Source organism: Trichoderma aggressivum, assembly GCF_033847375.1.
Source record: "Trichoderma aggressivum f. europaeum strain CBS 100526 chromosome Unknown scaffold_012, whole genome shotgun sequence".
NCBI lineage: Eukaryota > Fungi > Ascomycota > Sordariomycetes > Hypocreales > Hypocreaceae > Trichoderma > Trichoderma aggressivum.
In genome coordinates this window covers 857,033-874,940 of record NW_026946378.1, presented here as the reverse complement: position 1 = coordinate 874,940, position 17,908 = coordinate 857,033, and the positions used below count along the sequence as shown (strand labels likewise).

The 17,908-nt window shown below is 53.2% G+C and overlaps 6 protein-coding genes across 6 annotated transcripts; 2 read left to right on the top strand and 4 right to left on the bottom strand.

Moving 5' to 3' along the window:
- Positions 1-88: 88 nt before the first annotated feature.
- On the top strand, positions 89-1,209 carry Triagg1_4138 (uncharacterized protein; the record flags this gene model as incomplete). Its single annotated transcript, XM_062898508.1, has 3 exons — positions 89-111; positions 158-640; positions 747-1,209. 3 exons carry the CDS (start codon positions 89-91, stop codon positions 1,207-1,209), a joined length of 969 nt encoding a protein of 322 aa, XP_062757158.1.
- A 94-nt stretch (positions 1,210-1,303) lies between these two features.
- Triagg1_4137 (uncharacterized protein) lies at positions 1,304-3,230 on the bottom strand (the record flags this gene model as incomplete). The annotated part of the gene is made up of 2 exons (XM_062898507.1): positions 1,304-2,308; positions 2,433-3,230. The coding sequence occupies 2 exons, from the start codon at positions 3,228-3,230 to the stop codon at positions 1,304-1,306; spliced, it is 1,803 nt and encodes a 600-aa protein (XP_062757157.1).
- Positions 3,231-4,330: 1,100 nt separating this feature from the next.
- Triagg1_4136 (uncharacterized protein) lies at positions 4,331-5,392 on the bottom strand (the record flags this gene model as incomplete). Its single annotated transcript, XM_062898506.1, has 1 exon — positions 4,331-5,392. The coding sequence occupies one exon, from the start codon at positions 5,390-5,392 to the stop codon at positions 4,331-4,333; it is 1,062 nt and encodes a 353-aa protein (XP_062757156.1).
- Positions 5,393-8,529: 3,137 nt separating this feature from the next.
- Positions 8,530-9,993, bottom strand: Triagg1_4135 (uncharacterized protein; the record flags this gene model as incomplete). Its single annotated transcript, XM_062898505.1, has 1 exon — positions 8,530-9,993. One exon carries the CDS (start codon positions 9,991-9,993, stop codon positions 8,530-8,532), a length of 1,464 nt encoding a protein of 487 aa, XP_062757155.1.
- A 3,214-nt stretch (positions 9,994-13,207) lies between these two features.
- Triagg1_4134 (uncharacterized protein) lies at positions 13,208-14,473 on the top strand (the record flags this gene model as incomplete). Its single annotated transcript, XM_062898504.1, has 1 exon — positions 13,208-14,473. One exon carries the CDS (start codon positions 13,208-13,210, stop codon positions 14,471-14,473), a length of 1,266 nt encoding a protein of 421 aa, XP_062757154.1.
- Positions 14,474-14,703: 230 nt separating this feature from the next.
- Triagg1_4133 (transcriptional regulator family: Fungal Specific TF) lies at positions 14,704-16,611 on the bottom strand (the record flags this gene model as incomplete). The annotated part of the gene is made up of 1 exon (XM_062898503.1): positions 14,704-16,611. The coding sequence occupies one exon, from the start codon at positions 16,609-16,611 to the stop codon at positions 14,704-14,706; it is 1,908 nt and encodes a 635-aa protein (XP_062757153.1).
- Positions 16,612-17,908: the final 1,297 nt, after the last annotated feature.

Below are 17,908 nucleotides of genomic sequence, written 5' to 3'. Positions count from 1 at the left end.
CTCCTCCTCCACTCTCTCCTCCCGTCCCGTCCCCGCTGTTTGCCGTCTACTACCTGTATATAAGTACGCTGCTAACGACTGCCCACAGATGGCTCATTGCCAATGGCCAGCGTCAGGAAGCCATCGATATTCTCTGCAAGCTTAGAGGAGACCTGAGCCCCGAAGACCCCGTCATTGCCTCCGAGGTCGAACAGCTAGACGCTATTGTCGAGGCAACGCACCACAAGCGCAATGACCTCGCCAACATCGTCCTAGGCGGCCGCTTCTCTGGAAAGCTGCATCTTGGCCGGCGGGCCGTCCTCGGATTTGCCCTGCAGTGGATCCAGCAATGGACCGGTATCCTCGCCATCGTCGGTTGGGCCGGCGTCTTGTTTGAGCTGGCCGGATTTGATCCCTACAAGGCCCTTTGGCTTGCCGGCCTGGCCAACACCTTTGGCGTTCCTGGCACCGCAGCCGCAGCCTTTGTCATTGACCGAATGGGCCGCGTAAAGTCATTAATCACTTCATTCATCATTCAGGGAGTGTGTTTGTTCTTGGTCGGCGCCCTCATCAAGACCTCGCAAGATCATGCCGTCTCGGATCCGGAACTATCGCAGCGCCTAGGAATTGCTGCAGCAAGTTTCGTCTTTATTTATGTCTGGTAAGTAATTATCTGAGAGATCATCCTTTTTCCTTATTTTCCAGTTTCCTCCAAACCCCATCCATCTCAAATGTACAACGCAGAGATATTAATCATTATTATACAGGTTCTTCACCATGTTCAACATCATTCCCTGCTGGATCTATGGCACGGAGATCTGGCCCCAAGAGGTCCGTGCCAAGGGGTACAGCTTCACCATTTTCGGCTGGGCCACAGGTTGTGGCTCCACGACCCTCATCATGCCCATCTTCCTCAGCAGAGTCGGCTATGGCACCTATCTCTTTTTCGGTGCGATGAACGTTGTTGTGGCCCCCATAGTTTGGTTTTTCTACCCCGAGCTTGCCAACCGAACTCTGGAGGAGATTTCACTTCTCTTCACGAGCGACAGTAGGCTGGCAACTGAGAACCTGAAGGAATATCATCGTCGCGTGGCCGAAGCGGGAGGTAACATTGCTGTTGCGGCCAGGCAGTTGTTGGATGAGGTTGACGGTAAGGACTCGGAACGCGGCACGGAACTCGGGAGCCCTGATGAAAAGAGGATCGAGGCCAATGCCGACGCCATCATGTAGATTTGTTGACAGAATTAGCCCGTTTTGCAGCGCAGCATCATAGTCGGAATACTACGCCTCATGTTTATGAGCTATAAAGAAGCTTCCCTCTTCCTCATGTGAACACTCCACCAAAATCAAAATTCCACGTTAGATCACCCAACAAGTCCGGAGGCACCAAGAACGACCAATCGCCAGTTATCTCCGTCCCAACCTGCTCATAATTATGGGCACCACCTCTTGCGCTGTCGACCGGCACCACTTGCTGCACAGCAGCGTTCACTGGAGCATCCTCGAGAGGCGGCCTTGACTGTTGGCGCTGGGCTGCCATGTACTCGTCAATGCGAGATACCTGAGATCGCAGCTTCTCGCTGGCACTCGAGCTGCGATGTATCGTCTCGAGGTTTTCAAGAAGCCTTGCCATCGACAACATGACAGATCTCACCCGATTGTACTCCGCTTCGCTGAGGGGCTCTTCAAAAACGGAACCCAGGATGGCGCCAATTCCACCCAGATGATGCAGCAATGGTTTGCTTATAGTCAAGCAATATTGCACCGGAATGGAGCTGAAAGCATCCACCACGTCAGAGGCAATCTCACAGCGCTCTGCGATGCTTGCGCCTCCGGCAGCGAATAGTGTGATGCGAAGAAGTTGGAGGCTGGCGGTAATGTTGGCTGCCTGGAAGCCAAAGAGATCTTGCTTCTGGTTAAACGCCATGGCTGGCGTATTCTTGAAGCATTCAGGAAGGTTCAAGTACATGCGGAGTACCTTGTCACGAACAGATGTCCCAGTCACGGTCGACTGGTCGTCAATGATCTCGGACATGAAGGATCTCCTACGATCGCGAAATCGTGCCAGGGCATGCTCCAACACTCTGTATAGGTCAGTGATGAAATTCCAGCCGGACAACCAGCAATCAGACTGTGCAGTGAGGACGAGGCGAGCAATTGGAGGGCTTAGACCACTGGGCGAGAGGCCCGGTCGCACAATGCCTCCGTCACTGATGTACTGGTCATCCACCTCTGCTGGGTAAGCTACATTGGCCTGCTGTTCTCGAGAACGGATAACGCCACCCCAAACCACAGACGTGAAGATGTCCAAGGTATAAATAGACCAAAACTGTCTCAGAAAAGTAACGGGTTAGTTGGTGGAAGTGGCATGGGAAAGGGGCAAAAGCCAGTGGCCTCACCATTCTTCTTCTCTCTTCTCTCTCAATAATGCCAATACCAGATGGCCAATTTACCTCGTCATGAAGTCCGTCCATGGCCATGAACGTGTGATAGATGCCAAGGTGATGATGCATGTCTCGAATTTTGCCGTTTTGAATCGCCGTAATGGCCATTATAGCGTGACCACGGAGGATGTTAAAGTCCGAATTTTCAAGGCCATTGTCCAGCAACTGCCTCTTGGCCTCGGCATAAAAGGTGTCTGGCAACGTCTCCCTCTGGAGGGCCTGGACGTCCCATCGCGGGTTCATGACGGACCCGTCACGGACCCGGCCGCCCACCAGGGCACACACGGCCATGGTAGTGGCAAAGAGTGACTGGTTGGTGTTGTATTCGGCCCTCGAGATCTTGCGTGTGAAGGAGGGCTGGTGGAAGAAGGGGAAGATGGGATAGACAATCTCAAAGTAGAGCTCAACGAGGTCAACGACAGTCGCCTGGCTGACAATGTACGGAGCCCGCCATGCTGACTGCGACTGCGGTGAGGCATTGGCATTGGCATTAGGGCCCGGCTGCTGAATCTCGGGTATTATCCGCAAGTCGCCCTGGGATGGCGATCTCGACGACTCTAGATCTGGCAATCCCTCCACCACATGTCGATTGGCCGACGGTCCCCCACTGCCGCCTCTAGCTGGAACCCCTCGACGGCGCGGTTTTCTGTGATAAGTACAATTCTGGGCAAAATCCTTGCAGTTTTGACATCCGGCGCCATCTTCACTTGGACGGCAACGAATCGATCTTCTGTGACAGTAATCACAGGCTCTCGAGATGCGGCGCTGCTTGGGCTTGGGATTCTCGCGAGGGGATTGATCCGCCATGTTCGGAAGACGCGTGTGGACCGTTTGTGTCCAGGAGAGAGAGCCTTGGAAGCCTAAACGGCAAAAATCCCCATGCCCGCTCACAGCAGCGAGTCGCTAGCGCAAGCTATAGCGTCTTGTATCTGCAGAGACGGCGAAAGCGAAAGCGAGACAGCCGCGGGTTGGAGATGGCGTCTGTCGGTGGTTTTGCCTTTGCGAGGTTGAGGGCGGATGTACCGCGGCTCGTAGATCACAGTCGAAAGCCGGCAAGGAGAAGGAAGCTGAGAAGGCACGACCACGTCGCAAAATGCAGGGAAGGGAGACAGTGCGAAACTCGAGTATGGGGGGTAAAGAGACACAGTACGGCACTTGAGTATTTACCCGTATCACGACGTCGCAATGCAATTGCAGGGTTCCGGACTCCTACTGCAACCTCACCGGCCTTTGGAGTAGTTTTTGTCGCGCCAAGAAGGACATGATTGGTATCAAATTGTTGGAAGGAGAATTCAATTGCTACAATGGCAGATGGTAGAGAAAGTAGCGATAGCAGCAGATACTAGGAAGAAATAGAGATAGTAGCTGATACTACCTGAAAGAAATAGCGATAGTAGCAGGTACTGGAACAAGGTAGTGCCTTGGCGGTGGTGGCATGGAAATCAATCAATTTTATTTCATGTCTTGATCCTCCTAATTCCCGGCCTGGAGGTAGATCCATGTCTCTCTATATATGCAACCATCCACCCAAGACTCCTCCATCGTTGAATACATAACATCAATATAATTAATATCAGTTCATTAGCATTTCAATTCCTTCATCCCGGCATTGTATTGGCACTCTGGAGCCTATCATGTCAATGGACTTGAACGAGGCAACAGAGGTGAGGTAAGCTTGGAAGCGGAGTTGCGTGTCTTCAAGCGCGCCAAAGGTACAGGTACCCGTTGACATGCTGAGAAAATGTACCGCCGTGCCGACTTCCTTATCCCCTGAGCCTGCTCTCTCGGTACCTTGCACATCGCAATGCATGCCATCCCAGCAGTCGCTTCCAGGTACATGCGACCTCGGGGCTGCTACCGGACCCTCAACGCCCGTCGCATGTACCGCGACATCAGCGCTCGAAATCTTAGGCAGCCTGACCCCGCTCAACCTCAAATAGCTGTGGTAAAAGTTCCCCCAAGCTCTGTTCCAGGTTTCGCCACCTGACTCCCAGAACTTTGTCCGTCTCGGCCGTGCTGACGCCAAAGTGCGTGTGCGACTCCCGCTTGCCCGGCTCGCCGATCGGGATTCTGTCGCCGTACTTGGGGAACAATCGCCGGCCGACGTCTGCCAGCTCCTGGTTGCAGTAGATGCCGCTGGCGAGGAGAAAGCGACCGCCGCCGGCCTCGACGACTCGGAGGGCTTTGACGTGGGCATCAGCGACATCGCGGACATCGACCCAGACGGGGCCTCTTGTCGGCGGCAGGGCATTGTCACGACCAGCAGACACCGCGGCCCAGACCAGCAGGTTGCTCGTGTTGACGTCGGGAATGGACTTGGGCTTTGCTTCTGGCAAGAATGGGCCAAAGACCATACCGGGACACAGACTGACGAGATCAAACCCCAGTGCCCTGCTTTCCATAAACTTCCACGCGGCCTTCTCCGCTGCCGTCTTGCTCGCACGATATGCGGCAGGCGCGTTGTCTGCTTGTACTCCGTCTTCGTACGTCAACGGACTCCAATCCTGAGCTGTGTAAGTCTTTTCGGGCCACGGACCGGCCGAGGCATCGTATATCGAAGCGAAGCTGTTTGTGTGAACGACTCTCCGGATGCTCTTGATCCGAGCCGCAGCCTCCAGGATGGCCGTTGATCCTTGCACCGCGGGAATCATCATGTCTCGTTCAAAGTTTGTCGCATTGTAGTGAAAGGGTGCCGCAAGATGAAGAACCGCTACCGGTGATAGAGGCCCAAGAATGTCGAGATAGCTTTGTGCGTTTGTGATGTCTTCGATGACGACGACGTCTAGTCTGGGATGTCTGTGGTGTGAATTTTTCACTGCATCGACCTTGGCCGCACTCCTCACGGTGCCCACAACGTGATAGCCCTCTTCGAGGAGCGCGGCAACACAATGCTGCGCAATGAAGCCGTTGGCGCCGGTGACGACGACCAGCGCCGGCGGCTCAATGGCAGACGCAAGTAATGAGGGCATTTTGTCAACCCAAGAAGATGGAAATGCGATCCAGTAATGCTTCAGAAGCCCAAGGAGAAAACAGATGGAAGAGATGAAATTGTCTTCTTATCAGCTCAGGTGTTCAATGGCCTCGGCGTCAAAGGACAAAGGGAGGAAGACGTTATTTATTCAACGCTCTCCAGAGTATCTGTCATGAGATTGTCGTGTCAGCAATTATCCATGAGGGGAAAGAGTAGTGGCCACAAACGCCCAGACCAGCGGAGTATCATTGCAGGCTCATGACCGACATTCTCGTGGACGCTTCCCGACGGCCAGACGAACCCGGTGTTACACGCCGCTCGACGTTCTTCGACGAATCCACGAGAGGACGAGAAGGCTTGATGGAGCGATAGATCAGCGGTGGCTCCCCAGATTGTCGGGCGACTTGCGACTGGCAAAGACGGTGCTGGATAGCGCCCCAGCCCGACCCCCTGCAGCCGTCGCAAAGCTCTCTTCTCGAACGAGCTTGTGCGTCTTTCCAAGAAGCCTCCGGTGTGGGGCAGTGAGGAGGAAAAGCCGGCATCCGGCCCCGGTGACCTCGCCGAGCGGACCGGTGTAGGACAGGACACATGCAGCCTTGTCGAGAGGAATGTGGGTTAAATGTGTGCTGCGTTTGAGTCCTCTGAATGGTCAGTGATCGTCCAATATTACACTCGTCGCTGTGTGACTGTTGCACATGCCACAGAGTATAGGGTATTAGTCGTCCCACCAACAGCTTCTTGTGGCACCTGCAACTATGTTATTTGCTGATCGGATCTGTTCAAAGTTAGAATGGTTCCTAAATAAACGTCTCTAAGAAGCAGCCATTCAGAACCCCGCGACAATAGATTTCATCCGTCGGAGCAGGATGCGAAAGAAAGCATTTTGTCTGCCTACAGATACATACCACCTACTCTGTAATAGACACCTGGTTCTTTGAGTACATGTTCGGATACCTGCTTCTGACATCACTTTCTGCTACTATCAACATCTTTTCCTAGTGTCTACTGTTATCACTACTTTCTTCTAGTGTCTTCGGCTACAGTATACCTCTGGTATCTGGTATTGTTATTTACATAGCTTGAAATTCGGACACGGACCACTGGCATATTTGGGTGCTGATTAGCCTAACTCTTTATTCACCAGCTTCTTTTATTTGCTCAATGGACCGGCTGATGATGCCGTACAACTCCATGCTTTCTAGCGTCCTATCGACGAATCCCCCGCACAAAGGCGTATCACCACATTTGTCTTCGCCCTACCCTAGCAAAAAAATGAGCCTACTGATTCAACTATCGTTCCAGAGGGCCTTTTCCGCTTGACTTCACTTAAGATAGCAAAGAAAGAGTCATCATCATCAGTCGACACCGCCCGTCTTCCTAACCTTCTTTCAGCGGGTGGCGCTCTTGGCCGTATGCATTCCCTCGGCCTCGACCTGACTGGCGACGCCACAGCTGAGGAGTCTCGCCGAATGAAAGACTTGGAGAAGCCAAAAAGTGAACATGGCTCGACACACGGAAAATTCATCTAAACTACGGCGTTAACACTTATGCTTTTGTGACTAAAATAACACGAGAGTGCAAGAGGCAACGATGTGCTGTGTGACAGCTCGTCGTCATCGTGTTGCTCCGCAGAGGTGCTGCGACGACATAGCAAAAGCAGAGCATTTGAGTGGGATAGCATGCAGACATGTCATGGCCGTCGCAACCTCTAACATGTACCGCGCCGCGGAGTTGCAACAGCGCTGATGAAACGCTTTTTGCATTGCATGTCATCTGTATGGAGTACGGGAGAAGGCATCACATTCCATCAACATGCATTTCACCTACTTTTAAATGTCACCCTAGAGTCAACCAATAACGAATGACAGACACATATGGCAGGCATTCTCCCTCCGGCTGGCAAGGTTGACACAAGGCGGTATACTTTGGGGCATTTACTTCGTACTCTGTCCATTCATACGAAGCGTACCGGCTATGCTACAGGGTACAAAGGGCATGTAAGCGACATGGGCGATATTCTGAGAGGAAGCAATTAACAAAGCATTGGACATGGGGAAGACGCCAACAGACATATCAGATATTGTAACTCCGTACTCTTGATATGAGAACCAGACATCGCTGGAGAAGTGGCCAATGACAGCCATGTGCCTCCAGGTCTTGGTCGTAGAATCACGTATGATACAAGACAAGACGAGAACAAGCCCCTAGCCCATCTCCCCTCTGGGATTGACGGGCTATGATTCGATGCTTTGTTTCGGCTGAGGTTTCAGTCGAGCTATTCCTAGAAGGCTCACGTACTCCGTATCCGCGGCCCATATCGAGCGACCAGGGTCAGCCATGTTTACTATCGCACATCAACTTGTGGCTTCTTCGATGGAGCATATCCGTGGTCCAAGGCCATGACTTGTGCGCGATTGCAGATTATGGAGCAGCGCGATGATCAAATCATGAGGCCGGTCTCGATCCGCCCGCCCATCTCCCGCTCCTGGCGATTCGCACTTCCGTTTGATGGCCGAGATACGGCTATTCTGGCTTTATCCGCGGGTGGATGATGGCGCTGACACTGCTCGCCATCTCCACAGGCTTACCCGTTGCTACAACGTATCCACTGCCATTTCGAAAGCCGAGCATGATTGACGATGAGCTGTGGCTGTTATAGCACAGTATGAATAGCAGTGTTGGATGTTCTTGAGACGTGTGATATAATTTTGTCCAAGGTGTACTCCGTGCAACTAACTGATTTGGCTGGTTCATACATCACTTGATAGCATTGCTTCTGTCAATGATTTTGCGGGGAAGTAAGAGTCGACCTGCAGCATCGGTCAGGACCCTGGAGACATTACCCCTATTCAGTGAGAGTCGAGACGGTGTCGTCGGTTTGCTTCAAGGTTCTGGGATGACATCGAGGCCGAAAAGAATGGATTGTATAAATGATACACACGTTGCCATAACTAACTAAAAACTAGGTATATAAAATAACAGGCTGCCTCTAGGTATTCAAATTGCTTCATCTTGTAACCCGTAGAGAAAAAGAGCCACTTCAAAATTTTTATCACACACAGACAAAAAAAAAAGAGAGAGTATAAAAAACACACAGCTCGGAAAGCATCCAGGCTTCCACCCCCAGCGCGCGCTTTAGTATACATATTGAAAGGTAGGGTTTGTAAGATCCGTCTGCTCATCGTCGACGGCCTTGGCATCAACCTCACCTCGCTTGATGGCCTCCAGCTCCGCTTTGCGTGCCGCAGCCGTCTTAGCATTGCGAACGCCGTAGAGGATTCTCAGCAGAATGGTGACCAGGATGGATCCACCAGCGACGCCGAGAACGGTGATCTTGGCGGGCAGGTACTTGGGCTTATCCTTGTCCTGGAAGGTCTGCGGGCCGATGATGTTGGCGATGGAGAAGGCAATGGCGATGATAACGTTGACGGTAACCTTTTTGGTGTATCCCTGCGTGTTGGCACCGACCAGAGCGTAGATGAGGGCCAGGGGGGCCACGTCGAAGTTGATGAGGTAGACGCCGGCGAGGGCACCGCCGTTGGACTTTGCAAAGGACATCAACCCGGCGCCGATGATGGTGGGGATCAGGAGTCCGACGATGCTCAGCCAGCGAGGCAGGTTGTAGTAGATGACGTATGTTCCGGCCAGAGTCGCAAAGATGGAGATGGCACCGGCGGGCATGTTGAGCAGAGCCGACTTCTTGGGGGTGAGGAAGATGGAGTTGATGATGGTGGCCGAGAAGGTGGTGATGATGCCGGAGGGGATGACGATCAGGATGGTGTTGAGGAACAGCAGCCACACCTGGAGATCCTTGAGGGCGTCCAAGATACCAGACATTTTGAAAACCTTGTTGCCGGCACCAGCCTGGTCGCGGGCCAAGACCTCCTCGACCAGGGCCTTTTCGTCCGCGGTCAGGAAGTTTGCATCACTGATACCGCTGGGCATCAAGAAGATGACAGCCAGGGCAACGCACAGGTTAAAGGCACCGACGGACACGAACATGATGCGCCAGCCCTGGAAGGACGAAGTCGTCGAGCCGTGCTGAGCCGCCCACGAAATCAACCCTCCCATGACCTGTCCGGCACCCAGACCGCAGTACCAGATACCAGTGCGCAGGGTAGCCTGCTTCTTGTTGTACCACTGAGACGTGATCATGATGAGGGCGGGCGTGATGACGGCCTCAAACATGCCCAGCAGCGTCCTCACGGCGGCGGCACCGGCAAAGTTCTGCGTCGCAGCCGTGCAGCACACGACGATGCCCCAGAGCAGCACGTTGAACCCGAGCACCTTGGACACGGGGAACTTCTGGATCAGGTAGCCCTGGGGGAACTCGGCGACGGCGTAGCCGATGAAGAAGGCCGTGGCCATCCAGGAGAAGTCGTTGCCGACAAAGTGGAGGTTCTTGGCGATGCCCATGATGTTGGCATAGTTGACAATGACTTTGTCGAGGAACTGCAAGAAATAGCAGAAGAACATGAGCGGCACGAGCCTCATGTCGATCTTTCGGTAGATGCGCTTGAGCTGGTCGGTCTTGGCCAGAGGGTCGTCCAGGGACGAGCCGTGGCTCGAGGTCACCGGCGAAGTAACCTTTTCATCCATCGTGGAGTATTTGTTTTTGTTTGTTCTTTTTCTGTTGTTCTTTGGGGGTAGCAAAGATGATTCGAATATCGAAATCAGGGAAGGGAGAGGAAATCGAAATAAAAAGAGTTCAAATCAACAATAACACGCAATTACGTCCAAGCAATAAAACATAAAAAACAAAAAGATATTTTAAAAAAAGAAGAAGAAGAAGAATTCGTGTGGCTCAGTTCATTAGTTTATAATAAAAACAAAAACCAAGGAAGCCACAAAGAGGGAGAGCAAAGGGTCATGAATCAATGGCTTAAAACATCAACGCATGAAGTTTCCACCGGCGAGGCACAAGCTGAAGGAAACGACCCGGAGCCTCATACATATATCAAACATTGGCTTCCGCACCAGTTGGGAAAAGAACGGCAAAAAAAAAAGAGAGAGAGAGAGAGAGAGAGAGAGAAAACGTACGATCCCCTTTTCCCTGCTTTCTCGGCCTTGCTATTCGCTCGCTGCACCCTTCACCTTGTTCGCTTTTAGTGTTCTGGGCCGTTCGTTTGCATGGCGCGTCGGTTCGTCTTTTCCTGCTTGCGTCCTAATCCGATGTAACCTTGGCGGACTTGAGCAAGGCTAATACAGACAGGTGCATGTATCCATTCGCCTCTTTTTTCCGCCTCTGTGTGCCTGTCTCTTTGTCACCATCTACAAGTACTATTGCTTCTTCCCTGTAATAAACACTAAGCTCCAATCGATGAAGCCAAGATTACATCGGCTGAATCACCTCAAAGCGGGAGTGTCAAGGGTGTCTTTGAGATTGCAAAATGCACCAAAGCGACGAGAGAGTTCATGCTGGGGGGCATCAACTCACTCACACCCATGCGAGAAAATAAAATAAAATAAAAAGTGGCTATAATGGTAGTATTCCTCATTAAGCCTGTTTGAATCAGCTCGGCATCTCGCAGCACTAAACAGGCTTCAGGATTTCCAATGGGGAAGGCCAGTACAAGGGAGGGACCCCGACTGGAATCCGCATCCGAAACCCTTCACTTCATCCTCTCTGCCCTCGGAAGATTTTGATTCGATGAGCCATGGAGATTGGAGTGGGCCGTGGTGCTTGTAGCCTCAGTTGTAGGATCTCAGCTCGGAATCTCGAAGGCATCAATCACTTTCCCATCGAGATTTGGGGCGGCTGTTGGGAGGGAGAGGTCACAGTGCTAAAGGGCTTGTTCTTTTTGCCCTTTGTAGTACAATACTTCGCTGTGAAGATCATGCCCGCTTCCGCAAGACTACCCTCGTATCACCGTCCCGATACGATTATCGAACGAGCGTCATGTTCATTTCCCCAGACGCATTGATGCCGATATTTCATCGCCGTTACAGATTCGGCCCACGTCCCCCCTTGTGCGCGTACAAAACCCGTACCGTTCTTCTTCGATACGATGAGAGCAATCTCCAGCTGCCGTCAGCCCATGCCAATGTCATTCCCTCGATATCATCAGCAGCCTAACTCTGTTACGCTTAACGCGATCCTGCCTGCCTCGGTCCCGGATATTAAAGAAGAAGAAGAAGAAGAAGAATGAAGCAAAATAAGGGTAGTACATAAAAACAGACACCAGCCAAAACACCTCGAAATCTCACCCTTCGCCTCCTCCTCCCATCCAAGACACAAAATCTGCGGCCGTCGGAAACCCCTGTTCCGCCGCGCTTCTTCCCGCGGATGATCCGGACGCTCGGGTCGCTTCCGAGGCCCCCCAAAATATCCCAAACCAAGTCGGGCATGAGAGGCGAAATCCAAAACTCCATATTAAAAACGGAGGGATCCGCTGAACGCTACGCAAAATGTTGTTTAGTGCACAAGACAGACCAAGCATTCAAATCCTAGATAGTGACATTGGTGTTAACGCCGAGAAGAGAGAGAGAGAGAGAAGATGGGGGCCGCTCATGTTCTCTCTCTTCTCCCCTGTTCCCCCTTCGCGCTCCAGTTCTTCCTTCTCACGACGTATATACTAGAACCAAGCTGCGGAACCTAAAACATCGTGAAACCAACCGTCGTGAGAATCAGGAGGCGTCTTAAAACCAAGAACCCGCGTATTACAGCCCAACAAGGCAGAATAAAACACAAAACACCAGCAAAAAATAAAAACAGAGACTTCAGCCAGTATCATATAAATTGCCTGCATACGAGCATCGGGAGGCGCAGCCAGACCGAATCGATAACCGACGGCACATCAACTTACATCGGCTAGACACCGAGAAATGAACGAAAAGATCAAACGGCCCGTTCTTGATAAAATCTCTAACCCCCCAGCCTGCAGAGAGCCTATAGAGTCCATTGCCCAAGCATAAAAGTAATCAAAAAGACGTCTTCAAAAGCCAATGCAAAAATTGTGCCTTAACCAAAGACTATTGCATCGCCTCCCCCCCATACGAGTACCTCCGTAACGCCGCGCTTCTCGTCTCCGCCCGGCTGACTGCTTGCTCGACCCTTGAAAGCCGTCAGATAAGGAAATGCGCCGCCGCCGTCGTAAACCCGCGCATCTAAGAAAACAACCCGTCCTCCTCCCAATTCATCACCCCTAACCGCGAGAGACTCAGCGAGAATAGAGTGCTGACGCGGAGCCCCGTCCGTCCCCCCGACAGGCAAAAAATAGTTGAGAAGGGGGAAGAAAAATGCAACTGTAAAAAGCCAACACATTAGTAGGTAGGTGGTATCTGGAGCGTAATGCATACATACATCGTGGCTATTAGTAAGTACTCCGTAACGTGCGCTGGCTTTCAATCTGCTGGCCCCTTCCGACGGCTGCGACATCCGTCAAACCTCCAAACAGCTACGATCTTCACGAATTGGCGAGCTACATCGGCCTGCTCCGACGGCCGTGATGCTTAATGGTCCGTGTGGCTGATGGCCTCCGACCAGCGGTGACGCCTCCTCAACGACAGAGAGGCTGGAGATGCGTGTATAAGACGTGCTGGACCAACATGCCTTTGCATGAAGTGTGTGTGAGGGCTCGAAAAATAGACGTTCATCATTGGGCAAAGCAGAAGCTATTCCCAGTCGATTCGGTTCTTCATTCATATTCGCGTGACCATATGCCCAACGTATAATCCATCTATAATACTACCTACCTGTTTATCCTCTTCATCCCCCATTGGTCGACTCTCGCGTTCTTGTCCGAGACATCTATACCAGAAGGAGACTAAAAACATTATCAAGTCTCAAGGAGTTGAACATAAAATCCTCATCATGTCCGCCGCAGCCAAAAGTCCAGCAACCTCCTCCCTCAGCATAGCCATCGTCGGCTCCGGCCTGGGTGGTCTTTCCGCCGCCATTGCTCTGCGGCGTGCCGGCCATCAAGTCACCATCTATGAACGATATGACTTTGGCGGAGAAGTCGGCGCGTCGCTGTCGCTCGCCTCCAATGGCTCGCGGTTCCTGCAAGAATGGGAAGTGGACATTCCGGCCGCTAAGCCCGTCATTCTGCGGAACCTCATCATGCACGATTGGTCGTCGGGGGAGGTTTCCGGCCAGTATCCACTGGGAGACTATCGTGAGCGATTTGGAACAGACTACAACAATTTCCACAGAATTGATCTTCATAAGCACCTAAAAAATGTGGCCACTGCCGAGGCGGGCCAGGGCCCTCCGGCACAGCTAAAGGTGTGGCATAAAGCCATCAAGCTAGATCCCGCCGAGGGCAGAATAACATTTGAAAACGACAACGAGGCTGTCCATGATGTCGTCGTTTGTGCGGATGGAATTCGAAGTCAAATGCGAGAGCAGCTTGGCATCACTCCGCAGGTCACACCATCCACCTCATGTTGCTATCGGTGCATCATAAGCACGAAAAAGCTCCGCGAGTTGGGCCTCGGCGAATTCGCTGATAATAGTGCTATTGAGTTCTGGGGCGGGAAAGGCATCAATAAGATTGTCATGAGCCCTTGCTCCAACCACGAGGTCGTCAGCTGCTATTGCTTCTACCCGGCTGAGAAGAACGATCTCAAGGAGGACGGCTGGAACATCTCGTCCACGGGCGAGAATCTGGCAGCAACATTCCCTGATCTGGACGAGAGACTCCGGCTCCTGTTTCAAAATGCAGAGGACATCAAGATGTGGCGACTTTACAACCACGAGCCCTACCCATCTTGGGTAAATGGCCGCTGCTGCCTGCTTGGGGACGCAGCTCATCCCATGATGCCTGATCAGTCTCAAGGCGCTTGCATGGCCCTGGAGGATGCTGGAGCGCTTGGCATCCTCTTCTCGGACAAGTATGCACATCTGTCGATACCGGAGAAGCTTCAGATGTACGAGCTTGAGCGCAGACCGCGAGCCACGCGAGTGCAAGAGAGTAGCCGGCGAGCCAGAACAGACATTACGGAACGCATCGGTTGGAGCAGCGCCAATGACAGACCAGGGAAGCTGACCATTGAAGAGGTGTGCGGGTACGATATGCATTCCCATGTGGCTGAGCTAGAAGAGAAACTCGCACATCCCGTATCAAACCCCTGGTAGACGTGCAGCAGCAATAGTCGTCGTTGCTGCCGCTGCTACAGTGTTGTTGCTGTACTTGCTCTTGCTGCCGATGTAATGCTAGTTGAGGCAGCCTCTTTGATTCGGCCGTTGGTGCAATTCGGTAAACTGTATTAGCAAGGAATGGGAGAAAACCATATCCGGCTAAACGATTGAGCCAAGCCGTGCTCGTATTTTTTTCTCTTCAGCAGCAAAATCGAGGCAGATTGTGCTTAGAAAACAGCTAGTCCATGCATCTCCTCGTACCTGATGCGTGCCCAGTTGACAATAGTACCCGTGCCTTCAGTTTGATCTCGCATCCTCCAGACCCGCTCCACCAGCTCTCGAGCATTGTAAATGTACCCGAAGCCACAAGTGCGCTCCATAACAAGGAGGCGGTCCTGGATGACAACACGCTGCTCCATAGTCCAACATGCTCCCCCGGCCATGACCAAGGGGTACATGAGACAGGGTTCCAAGGGGCTACCATAACGAATCTTTTGCACCGACTCCAAGATGCCCTCGACGTTGGTGACCACTCTGGCGTCGTTCAAGTCGTACCCCTCCACAATCTGGTGGAGGCGGAGCCTAATGGCATACTCGTAGGCCATAGTTGCGTGCAATACATCGTCGTTGTTGGTCACATTGGCAGACCAAGCGGCTCGTGGCAGGCCGCCATATTCATATGACCAGTGATTGATGCGTTCTTCGATCTGCAAGGCTTCCTTGCGAAAGGCAGCTTCCGAAGCGCGATCAACACGGGTTTTCCGCTTATCAGCAAGCGAGTTGACTACGTCGACTAGATGAAACAGCTCCTTGGGGATTCCGTAAATGGCCGAGTCTTCGTCATCGGGCGAGGCCGTCAGCCGATCCAGCGTAGCTGCCTCCCGCTCGTCTTCGCCCATGAGCGGGGGCTTGCATGTCGACGTCGTAGCGGCAGAATCGAGGAACCGGGCAAGCCGCACAAGGAACTTGTTATGGCCATTCATACGATCGCCCTGCTGCTGGTTCATCAATGCCGTCAACAGCCTCTTGGCGCCCTTGAGATGGAGCTGCCACCCTTCGCTGGTGCCATCAAATAGCTCCGTCATGCACAGGAGCAAGCTGCTAACAAGGGCGATGTCGGCGTTGGATCTATCCACGTGAGGTAGGAGCCTAGCCAAAGCCTGCGTTGCCTTGCTTTGGTGGTATATACCCCTGTCGGCCAGTTGAGGTTGCAATTTGCGCCAGTGGTTCGCAGAAAGGGCCAGGATGCAGTGCATGACGAGATCATTGGAGCGAGCAATGGGGAGCAGATAGCCGTTGTAGGGATTATCGGTGGACATGCGGCGGGACAGTAGAGACGACACGATGGTCATGTAGTGGTTGAGTAAAGCCCTGTCGTGGGACGAAGTCAGCTGCGGCAGCAACTGCGGGTTATAGATGGATAGGGACGACAGGGACGTCATGGGCGACACGGTGAGGGAGTCGTGGGAATCCGATTGAGGGCTGTCGTAGCTTATTGGTGTGATGGACTCGTGCCAACCCACAGGGGACGAGCCATGCTGATCCCAGGCAGATCTGTCGGCCGGGAGTTCGATTAAATCATTGGTGGACGACGTCGGTTGCAGACCTCCAAAGTGATGATCCAGCGAGTAGTGGCTGATGCTGGCACTGCTGGAGCTGCTGCCGCTGGAGGAGCTCAGGGCCGGACTGTTGCCGCCGCGAATGATGAGCTCAGTGGTGGTCCCGTCGACGATCCCATCGACGGCCACGGACTCGCTGATGGGGATATCTCTGGGAACCACGGCCTCGGCGGCCATGGATGCCGGGGCACCCACAGTTACGGCTGCGGCCGCGGTCTTGTCCTTGGGACGCTCGGCAGGCCACGCGCAGTCGAGGCACAGGCGCCTGCAGTCGCCGCATCGTGGCTTCGTCTCGTCGCACTTCTTCTTGCGGCGTTTGCACATGAGGCACCCGGTCTGCACTCTACGGATGCGTGCTTTGGGCAGGTCGCCCACCTGCTGGTTGGCCGAGCTGCTGGAGTCGCGTGGGCGACAGGGAAGGCTCAGGCGCAGACAGCGCGCGCATGGCACGCTGCCATCGCAGGCCTGCTTGATCTGGGCACAGCGATGGCATACGGGGCGGCTGTCGGAGCCCATGGTGATGGATGCTGTGAGGTGTTGCGTTTCTGTCTTGTCTTTGTCTTGTCTTGTCTTGTCCTGTTTTGCGCTTTTCTCTCCTTTTCTCTTCCTTTCTCTCTCTCTCTCTCTCTCCCTCTCGTTTCCTTCTCCTCCTCTTCTCACTCTCTCGCCAGCAAGTCCTGGCCTTGTCCGCGCACGGTTTCCACGACACACACACTCACGATTCTCCCAACTGCGCGTTTCAACGGTTGGTGGTGGTAATACAGTTGGCCGAGCCTCCAGGCCCCAGTTTTTGCCGCCTCGAAATCACTCGTCTGCCCGTGCAAAGCGGGTAAGGCTAAAGGAGGCTTTTCTTAGACGGAGCGGGCGCGGCAATAATGCAAGAGTCGTCTTCAAAACCTCTCGATTCCCGCTGCTTGTCATGGCGAGGTCGAGCGTTCAATAGGATCAGAGGGCTTGTCGAAGACGGGGAGTACTGTAGATGGGGGGGAAGCCCTTTCGGCGAAGCAGGTTGGTTGGTTCTACAAAAGCGGTAGTATGAAGAGGGAAACCGAGCAGGACTCGGGAATACTTGTACGGGACGGGGCGGACCCCGGTAGATAATGGCACAGGTACATGTACTTGCGCATCCTGGTGGTGCCGATCTGGCTGCAGCGGGGGTCTGTCTTGGGGGGCCCCAACAGATCCTGGGATCTTTGCTGGTAGCGCTACGGGGCAGGATGTAGCGCCAAAGGCCAGTGCAGCCTGTGGACTCGGCTCGTGTGCGCAAGTACCGGTACGAGTACGGCGCACTCCAGATGTCGATGCTTGCGACAACTTGCACCTGTCAGCCGGCAGGCGTAGGTACTGCCTTGTTTGCGTCGTTTAGCGAGTGAGAGCACAGGTACTGACTAGCAGGGCTGGCAGAAACCCCGAAATGCCCCTGTAAGCGCCAGGCCGAACAAGGCCGGTCGAAGCAGTGATTGGATTCCATGACTGGTACATGGAAGCAGTGGCAGAGGTGCTGGGCTCAACTTGGTGCGCTGCCGTCATCTGAGGACAGGCTGACGAGAACCTGAAGATTGCCCGCCAGTGGGAAGACGGTTACACTACAGGTACCTACATGTAGTCTACCGTACAAAGTTGATAGCGGAGAGGGGTGGGGAGATCGGTCAATAGGGATCAATGCCGCCATCGCCGTCTCCGAAACAAGAGACATTCTCCATCTGTTGCTATAGGTACTTAAGACAATTCGATATACTCGTACTACCTACTCTTCACTGGTTCAATCTATTTTAACAGAGGTACCTAGGTGCTGTAGGTACTTTTCCACTCA